At 42.1% G+C, this 14,157-nt stretch overlaps 1 protein-coding gene across 1 annotated transcript in view; it reads right to left on the bottom strand.

Moving 5' to 3' along the window:
- Positions 1-819: 819 nt before the first annotated feature.
- ENPEP (glutamyl aminopeptidase) overlaps positions 820-14,157 on the bottom strand; it is a 68,901-nt gene continuing 55,563 nt past the window's right edge. The window contains exons 14-20 of the mRNA XM_015413659.1: positions 9,867-10,017; positions 8,686-8,759; positions 8,080-8,181; positions 7,814-7,984; positions 4,134-4,274; positions 3,299-3,380; positions 820-1,337 (exon numbers count right to left, since the gene is read on the bottom strand). Of these exons, the coding sequence (XP_015269145.1) occupies positions 1,200-1,337; positions 3,299-3,380; positions 4,134-4,274; positions 7,814-7,984; positions 8,080-8,181; positions 8,686-8,759; positions 9,867-10,017 (859 nt within the window). The 3' untranslated portion in view covers positions 820-1,199. The remainder of the gene's footprint in view (positions 1,338-3,298; positions 3,381-4,133; positions 4,275-7,813; positions 7,985-8,079; positions 8,182-8,685; positions 8,760-9,866; positions 10,018-14,157) is intronic.

Below are 14,157 nucleotides of genomic sequence, written 5' to 3'. Positions count from 1 at the left end.
GATGTGAAAGTTCTTTTTATAATCATCACAGTCAATGGGGTGAGCAGCTCCTTTGTCGGTGGAAGGCTGATTTGGGTGGTCAGAGTGGTCAGGAGGACACGCATGCGGCTTCTTTTTTAATGCTTGGGAATTGGATCATGGTATACACAACTTAGTCCCAATTGCCTGCACTTAAAAGCAGGGAGGACGTGTGCATCCTTTGGGGGGAGTGTGCATATTGTTATCTCCCTGCCCCATGCAGTCCTCAGTACGAAATGGGTCATCGAAACATACAAAACTGGGAGCTGGATCATTGGTTTATTATCCATGGACTGTCAACAGCTGTACAGAGCCCTGGTCACAGAGTGTTCCTGGCCAGTTACCTGCAGTGGTGCCATCCGGGCTAGATTTTGGAGTTCACCAGTCTCCACCCTCTCAGTACAGCCCACTGAATTCCCTGAAATGGTTCCCTGGGGGATGGGGGACCTTTTTGAGGAGCTCAGGGGGAGGAGGAAGGAAGAAAAATCCTGTTCTGTTGATGGAAGTGTCTTCCATTAATAGAAACTGAACTTTGGACCCAACCCGATATATTTTGCAAGGACATTTGTGCACATGGTAGAGAACATCAAGGATTGTTGAACAAGGTCATGATAGTTGCTTAGACTGTGATTTCACTTCCTAGTTAACATCAACTAGCTGATAAATCAACTAGCTGAGAAAATGTTTCTACACAATTTTCTTTAATGGAATCAAAGGTAAGATTCTCACTATTGAATGGATTCTGACTAAGATACATTTGGAAAGGCATCCTTGGTATATGGAATAAACGTAGAGGGTTTTTTACAAATAAAATGAAAGGACTTATTTCAACATTCTATGTGTGGTCAATACAAACACAAATAACCCAGCACAGACATAGGATATGACCATTTTACACATGTCGGTCATCCCACTAAAAAAAATGAGAGCAAAGGTCCTGATCACAAGCAAGGTGTTCAAGATCTCAGGCTGCCATCCAGATAGCTGGAAAAGACATTTAAATAAATTAATATTTGCAAATAGAGTGTTTGTTGTTTTCTTTGTGCATGGTGGCCGCCTTATCAGGACCCCAAAGAAAAACGGACACAAGTCCTCATTTGTTGTGCTTTGAAAAGAAAGTCCCAAAGAGTTTATGTACTGAACAATAAATGCAAGGAACTTTATGCAAGGTGGGTTCACCCCTAACTGGACAGCCAGGCAGCGATCTTTTCTTTGTGGTTCTTTAGCCATTCGATGTTGCTTTTCACTGTTTCCAGAGCCTGTTGTCTGGGTGCTGCTCCAGCACCAGCGTTAGGATATTTGGCAAAGAAATATTCCATCTTAAGAAAAGGAAATCAGGTATTAATGTCACAGAACTCATTGGAGATTAATAACAATTCTGCTTATTCCATGTTTGCAGGACTTAAGGGTCACAATATTTCCTTCCGAGTTGTAGACAGGCAAAAGCATCCCTGTAAGTCCTGACTGAGTGTTGCTCTATTTTTCTCCTTCCACCCTTCACACACAGAGAATCACCTTGTCCAGGCATCATGAGGAATCGGAGATCTATATACGCTTTCCATATCCTTATACAACTTTATACAACTACAACTCATGATCCAACTGTGTCCAACAAGCAGCCAGGACCACGGTTGATTGGCTAAATTTCTGCGTCTCTTAATATGCAGGAGAACACCCACTGATGCTATGCTGCGCGTTGAGGGATGGGAAAGGGAGAAACATCATGTTCCATCAGCATCCCTTCATGTACAGGAGTCCTGTGCCCTCATCTTGGGGAAAACCATGCCACAAGTTCATCCTATCCTATCTGTTACATTTCAAAGCAGCTAGGGCACAATGCATGGTTCTCTTCTCCATTTTAGTCTCACAATAACACTATGGTGTATATTCAGTTCTTGAAAACACAGGGCTATCTAGCACAGCCACATCAGTATGACATATTCACTAGCTGCCCCAATGATTTCCCAGCGACTCTGTTCAGTACCTCAGACTTCATCACACACAACACATCAATCCATAGCAACAAGTGTTGCCCTTATAGGTAAGCAGAAAATAGCAAGGGGATAGTATTCCATCCTGGCTATTTGCTGAGCAGTGGCGTGTTCTTTCATTTATTGTCTTCTGATCCTGACACTTAATTCCTGCCTTCTGTCAGCTTTGCTCTGCTGTAACTGACTAGCTGTCTGGTCATGTGCCTTCTACTTTCTGCTACTATCTGCACAGATAGTACTAGTTTCTGCACAGGGACTGTACCATTCCAAGAAGCATCCATAGCCAGAAGGCAGCTGACATAAGCAATTGAATAACTGTGGAGGAATGAATACACAGAGCAAATCTATCCATTACTCTCACATCAGTTGCAAGCCAGTATACATACTTTTCCCTTGCAATCTTCATTGCAGCTTTGGCTCTGTAGCACATTGGCTGTATGCTGACTGAAATCATAAGATCTATGCCACAAACTAACAAGTCTGTATTTGCACTGCAGTGGGAAATGATGCCAGAACTGAACTGGCCTATGCAACATCTTTCCTGGTTAAGCATTTAACATGTTTCATTACCTTCTCTTCCACTTCCTGCGGTGTTGAAACTGTACTAAAGCTAGATGGAAGAACGGCTTGTTGTAAATCAAAAGGAGAAATTTGCAAAAACCTTCACCAACCATTGCTTTACTATTCTCTGTCATCAGTTCCAAAGACTGTGCAAAGTCATGCACTAAGGGATCTGCATCTGTCAACTTTGTTCTCAGAAAGCAGCTCACATCTGCAGCCTTGATTCAGACTGCAGACACGTTTTGATGAGTGTTTTATAAAACTCCAAACAAGCCTCCAACATTAGTCCAAAAAGTGTAATATATATGCAGCGCTGGAAGCTCTAAACTGCTTGAATAAAATGGTATGTGTTTGGTTAAAAGAAACATTCTTGCAAAGATGCTTTTATGATATAAATATAGATAACTCTAGATTCAGTAAATAAGAGTTCAGTGTTTACTTCGGGTTGGATCCATCCAGCTTTGTAACTAATTGAAAAGGGAGGAGGCCCCCCCCCCCCCGATCACCAAAAAGGCTATGCTGGGGATCATGGACAAAAGCCACGTTGGGATAATATAATAGAGGCGCTGGCTGAGATTAAGCAAAAAGGCTTGCGAGACTCAGTCCTCAGTTTTGCATTCCTCAAGTCAATGAAGGTGAGTTTTGATTGACATCCTAATTCAAAATGCATAATCTTTCAGTTTCGGACAGCTTTATTACTTAGTGGCTGAACATATATCCATATCTACCTGCCAAAGCTGGAGATCTGTGTTGAATGAGTCTGTTATTCTTGATACGAGACGACCAAGGTTTCTGTCATTGAGAGTGTATCTAGAAAAAGAATGAAACAGTATCACATAGCCATCTTACATCATCAACTTTTATTAATTAAAACAGCGGAATAATAATCCACTGTAATGTTCTGGTGTTTAGAATATTCTGCTATGTTTTATCTATTTACATTTGTATCCTAGCCACCCCAAATACTCAGAGAGATGTACACAGAGCTTACTTGATTTTATCATGCTCTGTAAAATTGTGAGGCTGAGACGTTTTGTTCTTGTTATTTGAAGACATCTCATCCATAGTGGGAGTGCCTGAGAATCTGAAATCTGGAAGCACAGCCAGGTAAATGAATGGCAGCTCATCTGTTGAGTCTACATCCTGGAGAGGGAACACCAGTTTCCCTGAAGCTCCATACCCTTTTCCTAATAGGACCTATGACCTGCCATCAAACCCCAAGCTCAGATAAGTGCAGGACCCCTTCATCTAGAATAGATAGACGCATCTCCCAAACATACTTTTTTTTGCTCTTTAGACATGGAACATCATTGAAAGGGTCCTGTGGATCATCTGTTGGCTCATGTGGCAAAATGTCTTTGGGTTGGCTACATAAACAGCATTCCTAGATTTATTATGCAAACAAATTGAATATGAGGATTTGCTTGCTTTCAGAAAAGGGAAACAGTTCTCCCTTTAGCATGATGCTTGAAGTCCAGTGAAGTCCTAATGTTTAGTTGAGAAGTTAAACAAATCAAGAGGCTCTGCGAGAAAGCAAACCATGCCGACAGCCTGTTAACATACCTGCTGACTAAATATTCCCAGTTGAGCCGTACCCAGTCCCAAGCCATTGTTTTGCCATAGCTGTTGAAGGAGATGTACCTCAGGACGGTGAACACATCTTGACTTTTAATGAAATCTGTTTCGCTGATCTGCTTTAAAAATCTAGGGGTAATCAGATATGAAGCAATTACGCGTGATGATTATTTCATTAGGGCTGCTAGAGAAGGAGCAGTAAACTACGTCTTGAAATATGCATCTGTCAATGTGGATTTGTAAGCAAGTTTTTTAAACTGTTCCTGTATCTTGTATTCATGAAGTCAGACAAGAAAAAACTCTGGAGGGATGTAATGAGAATGGGGTGTGGAAGGCATTCAACTAGATGGACTGTGATATCACAGATGGAGATATTGTCTTTTAAAATGATAAATCATTCAGGAGTCAATGGGTTATGGCTCTGGAGTGAGGGATCTACATGATGCAGAGTCTCTTCATTGCCAAGTGGATGGTTAACCTTGACTGTACCTGTTAGCTGTTGGGGAGCAGAGGGGCTGTGTGTGTTTGTGTATCTATGTATGTAGAGTTTTCTAATTTCTGACTCATACCATCTACTGCTATGCTTTCTGATCTCTAGACTGGAACTAAAACCATATGTGCATCTAAGACTGATAGATGCATAATACATCCATCCATCTCCTGTGATGAAAGTGGTGAGGGAAAGGTTAATCCAGGGAGCTGCATGGCTGTGGGCTTTGAACCTGTATCTTCCAGGTCCAGGACTCAAACCACTACATCACACTGGCTCCTTAGGACTCGTCTTCCAGATTGTCCTCTGCTGTCAGAGCACCTAGGAGGCTGTGCCTTCACTTAATTCAAGGGCAGTAATCAATATTTGGCAATAAACGAGGCAGGAGTGGGTTTGAGGGAGCTCAGTATTTCTTAAAAGCCCTTTAGCTGTATCTTCAGAGTTTTCCCACCCTGTAACAGCATTTTCTGCTATGGATAGATCTATTGATTCATCAGTTAACCTATTGATCATATATCACATTTTATCACACCTTTCCTCCACAGATTCAGAATAATGTGTGTGGTCTCACACTTCATTCTCTCTGCTGTTTTTTCAGCTGCTTTCTTTCCCATTGTGTAATGCTCCATTCCTACATAATCTGAGATGTAGCCACTTCATGAAGCAAATTCAGAATGAGGATGGAAATATTGCCCTTGCTCTGAACATATATCAATAAGGAAAGTTAGGCTGCAAATATTTTTGCCCCATTTGGAGCCTCTCTTCAAATTGCCAGAACATTGTATAGTGTATGGATATGTTACACAGGGGATGACGATTTTTTTGAAGTAACCCCCTCCCCATTACAGTTCAGCCCTACTTGAAGATACAACCCTAATGGCTGGGATTTTGCAGTAAAAGGTAATAATCCTTTGAAATCTGATTGATGCAATAAATAATGTGTGAAATTAAATTTCATGATGTGTGTTGCACTTGTAGCCCTGCAGAAAAGTACTATCCTTGTTTAAGATTAGCAAGAACCCATGGGAGAAGAAAAGGAACAAAGACATGGCATTAGAAGAAGTAGAGTTGGTTTTTATACCCCACTTTTCTCTATCCTAAGGAGTCTCAAAGCAGTTTACAACTGCCTTCCCTTTCCTCTCCCCACAACAGGCACCTTATGAGCAATGTTCACTCTAAACTGAGTTAGTGTGAGCTAGCTCACAGTTTTTTAGCCTCCGGGCTCTCACATTTTTGCCTTGGCTCAGGAAGGATGGCTGCAGTGCAAACTAATTTATGCAGCAGCCAAATCGCTTGATCACAACTTTAATGCCAGTAACTCACAAACTAGAATTTTTTGCTCACAAGACTCCACAGCTTAGAGGGAGCACTGCTTTTGAGGTACTTGGGGACTGAGAGAATTCTGAGAGAACTGTGACTGGCCCAAGGTCCCCCAGCAGGCTTCATTTTATTTTATTTATCATGTGGAGGAGTGGGGAATCAAACCCAGTCCTCCAGATTAGAGTCCACTACTCTTAACCACTACACGATGCAGGCTCTTTTAGTAAATTTTCCCCTGAGATATATCACACTGTTGTGGATTTTGACTTTGAACCATTGTTTGGGACACAGTAGGCCTGAGAATCTGCATTTTTTCCCATGGTTCTAGCTAATTCAAACTCTTCAACTTTGAGATGAATAATTTATGAAACATTGGCTTTATGCCCTTAAATCCTAGAACAAGTGGAACATAGTTTGCAACTATTACTCTTTGGGATGCCCAAATCACTCAAATCTGGGTTGCAGTGAGACTATTTTATATTTTCTGAAAAGGTTTGGTAAGAATGTGTAGAAATCACATTTTATCTTTAAATGCAGGCTAGGTAGGAGAAGATGACAAGTACGTTTTTTATTTATAGTCTCATTTACATATGCTAGTGTTCTGTGTATAATTATAATCCTGGTCTATTTCTTATGTTCAAGAGTAACAAGAGTAATTTTAAATAATGTTCTTAAAGTGCAACACTGAGTGATTATTAGTTGGGATACAAGGTTTTCACTGGAATAAACAAGCATCTGATCTCTTCCTTTGTGTATAATTATAATCCTGGTTTATTTCTTATGTTCAAGTGTAACAAGAGTAATTTCAAATAATGTTCTTAAAGTACAACATTTAGTGATTATTGGTTGGGATACAAGGTTTTCACCTGGAATAAACAAGCATCTGATCTCTTCCCAGTTGAAAGACTGGTGCCTGTAAAGAATGATCACTGAAAATTTTTCACACAGCCTCTTGGTTTAGCAGTTAATGTGTTGCTTTAAAACAATCAAAGAGACTTTTGGTCTCCATGTACCTATCTTAAGTAATGTCTCTGCCCCCACAGGTGGGAGTAACCACGTAACAATATGGTCTAAATATACTGGTGCTTTGTACCCGTAGTTTATAACAGCTTTACTTTTAGGAGCTCCTTCCATATCTATTGGTCTGCTGAGGAACCCCTGGCAAAGAATCCCTACACAGCAGATAATTATGGACATATTCTAATGTACATTCTCAGTTCCACTGGGTCTCTGGCCAGGCCAGTTGGGCCTCACTGTCACCCCCATGTGGACAGAATGTGTACTTCTTTGCAATCTCCAGTGCTCCTTGCTGCTGCACTTATCAGGGGAAGGTTGGTAGTGGCAGGCAAACCATCTTTCAGGGAAGAGTGTTCATCACTAACCTTCTGACCAAGGAACCCCAAAGGTTCACTGGAAGTGGAATACTTTTGGAATCCACTCTTGTTGTTTCATCAGTGTACATAAAATGAAAACATGAGAGAATGGCATAAAGTAGGGGCAATTTTTAAAGTGTGAAGACTCCATCTGTATCTCAATATACTTTTGAAGGCTCTGGTGATGGAAACAGGAAGAGCTGGTATCCAACTCAGAGCACTGAAAAAGAGGTAGAGACCCAAATGTAGCCTCTTTCCTGCTCTGCTGCTATAAATGACTAACAAGGTTTTGGGTGAATTGGATCACTACAGTGTGGAGGGCTGGTGCTCCTAACATGTGGTTTAGCATCTTGAGAGATAAATGAAAAGCTTCTGCAGGTCAGACATAGCTCCGGGGCCATAATTTGCTCACCAATGAATGTAGATATTGGCTAAAGCAGTTCAAAAAAGTAGAAAAGTAAACAACAATGATTTACTTATTTTACCTGTCTAACAAGGTGACATTTTTCACAGATGCCAGGCCATATAGCAATTTTTCCTTTTCTTGAGCTAATGTTGTATTTTGGTACTTCTGAAACATGTAATCCCAGGCTTCCTCATTGCCTGAGTGCTTCATTCCATAGCGGTACACCAGGAGACGGAGATTTACATCTGGACTAAATTTGAAAAAAACTATTGGTTACATTTTTGACATATTTTTCTTATTTGTGCCGTGCACTTATTTAAATGAAAAACTGTTGTATATATTTACCTTATTCCGTTCAGCCAGTTTTTAAATAAACTAGATGCATTACTCAAAGCCTCTGGATCATCCATGCTGCATGCAAACTCTAGAACTGTCACACGGAGAAGACTGGAAGAAAAAGATGGGGGGGTGGATCAGGTTTAAATTATTATATATTAAATAATCTTAAATTATTTGGCCAGGTTCAGAAGCATTGGACCGCTAGGTCTTCAATGGGAAGGTGATTTTGGATGTTTATTTTGGGAAAAAGTTCTATAGACATTTTCAGGAACATATACTGTACTATAAAGGAGAGCATTAGAAAGTGAGTGTATTCTAATGTTTTCATTGTTGAACAAATGCTTTGTCATAAAGAGGTGAAAAGAGCTGATCAACCATTTTAGAACTGATTGTCTCCTTAACACTAAAGAGTTTGACTTCCTGTGCACAATAATGGAAATTAAGCATCCTAAATTGTGTATGAGATTGAAATCTTTTCCAGGACCTTTCGTCTCTTTCTAATGAAGAAGGGATTGCTTGGAAAGAATACAGCATATTCAGAACTGAGGATTATCCAGTAAACAAGTTCTGAAAATATAAACCTGTCCTCTGCTAGTGAAATGAATGCTTCACCTGTCAATATGGCTTCCGTTGTTGTCCCATCCCAGCTGGGTTGCAATGGGTTTGACTAGTCTACGGAAATATTCCTGAAAGATGAGCACAATATTAGTAACCATTGTGTGGTATTTAATTATTTTAAATATTCCTATCCCCACATTTTGGCCCACAGTGAGTCATAACACCGCTAACAGCACAGAATAACAAAAATTGAAAAACTGAAAGACAAAAGAATATGTACCCATAAATTCTGCCCAGTGGAGTTACAAGTAGCTGGGAGCAGTATTTTCCAGTAGGGAAATACCAGGGAAGGAAAGGGAAGAGCCCCTTTCCTCCTTGACCAAGCAGCTCTGCAGCAAGTGCATTTAGAAAAGAAAATTATTATGGAACCAAATGTAATGACCTCTTCTAATCATACTGGATAATAAATGATGTGAATATGGTGAAATATTGCGAAATATGGTGAATATGGTGAAAATACTTTGAAGAAATATTGGGGGGGGGGTGGAATTAGGCAAAATAGCTTGGAGATTTGGTTTGTTATGGGGAACTCACTGGGTTAGATCTAGTTAACGTTTTCACTTAACCTTGCCCAATTCACCACCTTTCAATAGTCCCTGTCCCACATGGCTTTTGTCTGTGCAGGTCCCATGATTCCCAAGATGGCCCTTTCGTCAAACAAAAGGACCCCTCTTTTCTTCTTCACCAGCAGAAAAGCTGCCTAGAGCCAACCCATTATTACTTTTTCTATAATACCTCATAATAGAATCAGTTTGGTGCAGTGGTTAGGAGTGCAGATTTTAATCTGGGGAGACCGGGTTTGATTTCCCACTCATCCACATGCAGCTGCTGGTATGACTTTGGGTCAGTTACAAGTTGTTTTAGAGCTGTTCTCTCATGAGTAGTACTCAAAAGAACTCTCTCAGCCCCACCTGCCTCACAGGGTGTCTGTTGTGGTGAGGGGAAAGGAAAGGAGATTGTAAACTGCTCTGAGAGTAGTCAAGGGTGAGGTATAAATCCAATCCCCCCCTCCTCCTCCTTCAGAGCTATGCCTTTGAAACATATCCAGACTTTCCACTCTAATCTCCCAATGTAGGAATTCAGTAGGACTGTACTAGAGGTTGGTTTTGTTTGTCGTATTGTGACATATGTTTCTCCTTTTTTCCACACAAAAGATTTATTGGCAAAAATTCTACCTGAAATTTGGTATAGAGCGTATAATCATCTTCTAGCATACTTCCAATATAGGATACTGATGCTATGGCTCTATGCCAAGGTATGTATTCTTCCTCAGTTTGTAGATACCTTGTTAGGTTCAGTGCATAACCATAATCCAGGAGCCCAGCCCTGAGGGGAAAAAGAGAGAAGCTTCAAATCTTGCTTTATTTTAGAATGACAGTGTTGGGAATTATCTGATTTAATTCTATTTGAATTACAGGCAGGGGCCGGCCCAAGGTGAGGCTGCGCCCTAGGCAAGGCTGCGGCTGCAGGTGCCAACCTTTCTTTCTGCCAGCACGTGGTCCCGGGGTGCGCCGAGGCAGAGGGCTGGCTGGCTGGCTCAAGCGCCAGCAGAAAGAAAGCGCCGCGGCCTCAAGTTTGCACACTGGGGGCGGGGGGGAGGATTGTGTGAATCATTCCCGGAACATGGAGTTACACTGCCAGCTACCCTCTGGGAAACTCGGGCAACGGCAGTCCCCTCCGGGTTCCATGCAAATGGCAGGCTGCCCACAGGGAGGGGGAGAGAGGCGAAATGCCGCCATCGCTTGGCCCCTGGAGGCCGCGATCTCTCCACCACTTCCACCGAGAATCATTCACACAATCCTCCCCCCCAGTGCGCAAACTTAAGGCCGCGGCGCTTTCTTTCTGCAGGGCGTGCTTACCTCCTGCCTGGCGGTGCCTGCAGCAGCTCCGGCAGCCTTGGCTACCCCAGCAGGTGGCGGCAAGCGCAGCCCCGGCGCAGGCTCCCCTCTTTATGCGCCTGCTCTGCCGGCGCCTTTCCCCGCCGGCCATGGGTCGCTGGAGAGGGTCCGGGCAGGCGGGAAGGACACAGTGGAGCCTCGGGGATCGGCGATGGCTTTTGGCGGGGGGAGGCAAACTTTGGCGCCCCCATCCAGGGCCTCCCGCTCTAGGCAAGTGCCTAGGTGGCCTAGCGGGAGAGCCGGCCCTGATTACAGGTAGTAATATTTAATTATATTCAAATTACAGTTATAGTCATCTAGTGCATTCTTCATTCTAATGGGCATGGCCACCTGGGTCCTGCTCCACTGAACATCAGTGTATACAGTCAGATATAAGAACTGATGTGTAAACAGACCACACTCTGTTACATCTCACACATCAGTTGCTGTTGCAGCATATAAAGTAATTACACGGCACAGAAGAAACGGCATAGGTTGGAGACAGGACTGGAGATGAATAACACACATAATAAGTATCATAAGCATTACCGTATGAGTATTGCAGTAAATAAAATGTCATGATGGGGTCAACATGATAGCAGGGTAAGCCTTGCGTATAAGGCATGCGACTGTAGTTCAGTAGGTTCTGCTCACTTATGGATCCCTTTCTCGAGGTAGAGTTTATCTTACATTTATGGGGGGGGGTATTATATTATGTATGCTGTGGAACAGTGCCCTGGAATTTTAACATGGGGATTATTTGTAGGTGTATTTGATATCATCCTCCCCTGAAACCCCTGAGTCACCATAAGGACTACCTCAAGTAATTGTCCATCTAATTATTAGCGCCTGAATGATATTCGCTGAAATCCAGAAGCAGCAAAAAATTCATACAATTAGAGAATGGTGACATATGGTTTGGTATATAATGATTATGAACAGGATAAGTATATTGCAGATATGTAAAGTATTGTCAGTACAAAAATTGTACAAACATGGCTACCATATCTCAGTTATTAGAATTATTACAGTCCATGGTGCAATGACAGCTGTTAGAATGTTAGGGGAGCTTCCTGTTTCAATTATAAGTATATCTGGGATTCATAAAGGTGCATACAGATGCACCTTACATTTATCTTTTTAATTATGCAACAAGTTCATGACAATTATATATCATACCTTTCCCTGGATCTTCTAAAGGATATACAAGCTACTTTGCAGCTAACAATGAGCTACCTGTTAGAGACTCCTGCTTTATGGATATGGAGACTGGCACGCTATGGAGGAGCTTCCTCTCTGGATCACTGTTCTGTTAGAACTCATTTATTTCATTGTGCCAAATATTCCCTACATTTAATTATCATTGCGGAAAATCTGCTACTTATTGGACACATATTGGCTGAGGTCAGACTGGCAGTTTGGAGTGTGAGGGAGTTGTGGCAAAAAAGACCCGGAACAGCTTGTTCCGGGTATTCCCAGTCACACTGCTTCGACTGATGTGGGAGCATACCGGGGAGGAGGCACAAGGCAGCGTTCACACTGTTGGCCCGCCCCTGGTGGAGGCATGGTTGTAAGTGGCTTTTTCTCACTCCAATGATGTGTGCCTATGTGCATAGGTGCACAATTATCAATGCAGCTTGTTTGCGCAGCTTTTAGCATTCACACTTTTGGGAAGTGGGATGGACGCGCTCACCTGGTATCTTTTAAACTCGGGACTGTAACGTTACAAGACGGGTTGAGTACGGCTGGGGAACACCTGACAGCAGTGTTCCCTCTAAGGTGAGTTAGTGTGAGCCAGCTCACAGTGTTTTAGCCTCCAGCTCACAAATTTTTAGCCTCCAGTTCAGGAAGGAGGCTCCAGAGCAAACTAATTTATGCAGTAGCCAAATCGCTCGTTCACAACTTTGATGCCTGTAGCTCCCAGGACTCCACAGCTTAGAGGGAGTATTGCCTGACAGATGTGCCTGTGTGAACAGCCCCTTTAATCCGTTTGTGAAACGTTTCTGGCACGTGCCTATATCAGGGCAAACTGCCAGTCTGAACTCAGCCATTAATTCTTCTTGGAAGCTGCTGCATATTTTACAGAGTGAAGAATTATGGTGCAGCTATCAACTTACACCTACTTCCAAAGTACAAGTAAGGCAGAAAAATGGCATATATAAAACAATCATGATGGGACACTTGGAAAGAACCCTCTGCATACTCCTTAGCTCTATTCCTTTAGCATATGGCATCTGGAATTCTGCTATGATTTACCTGGCATCAAAGGTGAATTTTGTACAACCAATATTAGTGAATTGTGGCTGATTCTGTGTCATATACAATCCTCCCCACATGGCAAAGGCACGAGAAGTAACTGGCAAAGCAAATACAAGTGTTCTGACTCTCCACATCCACCATTTTGTTTGCTGAATGTTTACTAAATTGAAACTGCCTGAACTTAGCCAATGAGTGAATCTCTGTTTTTGGTGAGTACTGTTGGAAGTACCCAAACCAAATCCATAGCATCCCTGAGTTTTTTTTAATATGCTAATATGATTTACCATTTTACTTTAGGATAATTCCATAGACCAGCCCTGTGAAAATCTACAGAGCTTTACTACAAACAGCTTTCCAGTTGTTTAATCTTAACAACTTGTATTCCTTTCAGTGGGGTTTCTTTTCTCTCTCTCTCCCTCTTAAAAAACAAACCCAAACATTCCATGTAGTTAACAAACCTGAATGCAAGTCACTGAAATTATAACTTGGGGTTGGGTGGGGCCTTCTAAATCACATCCCAAGTCGTTTGTGTCTCCCCCCCAATAAAGAAAATGTGATACTGACACAGTTCCTTTCCCCAAGTTTTTTAAAAAAAAAACATCCAGGAGAAGAGTGTGATTATGGATAGAGCTAAGGTGGGGGCCCGGGTGAAGCTGCCCTTGCTTAGGCTTCTTTGCCAAGCCACTCAAAAGCTAGTGATCAAGACTACCAGCCCCAATTCTCTCACTCATTGTCATTGTTATATTTTCTATTCTGGGGCCGGTTCTGCTCCTAAGCCACTAGAGACAGGAAGTGTGGAGGATAATAGGTTTAAAGTGGAAGTCAGAACCAGCAGTGCCTCTCTGTTGAGATGTAGGGATGCTGCATCACAAGCAGTAAGTGTGTTCCTGGAGAAGGAGATAAGGATTTCATGGGGGCACGACAGAGCTTTCTGGTAACAGTTCTGTAGTTACAGGGCAGAAACCTGACTTTTTGTTATAGCTGAATTGTACTTTGTTAACAAAAAACTGTAATGGAATAAAACTGATGGTTATCCAAAGGGATGCAGTTTTGTAAGTCAAAACTTGTTCTAAATGGAGGGGCTGGCAACATCAATATCAGAATGGAATGTTTTCCCCTTGTCCTGTGAGGATATGGCACTTCCTTTTTGGCCTCTGTGAGCAGTCATTGCTGACATTGCAGCATATAATGTTCCTAGATGTCATTTTGGAATGCTGACTCATCCCTTGAAATGCATGTTCCTTTGATTAGCATCTGAAAGTATTCACTAGAACTTGAAGCCTGATCCTGAACATCTTTATTTAGAAGTAAGTTTCACTGACACCAGTGT

This window comes from Gekko japonicus, unplaced genomic scaffold (genome assembly GCF_001447785.1).
Source record: "Gekko japonicus isolate JY-2015 unplaced genomic scaffold, Gekko_japonicus_V1.1 scaffold517, whole genome shotgun sequence".
In the NCBI taxonomy this organism is placed as follows: Eukaryota; Metazoa; Chordata; class Lepidosauria; order Squamata; family Gekkonidae; genus Gekko; species Gekko japonicus.
This window is presented reverse-complemented; position numbering and strand designations above follow the sequence as displayed.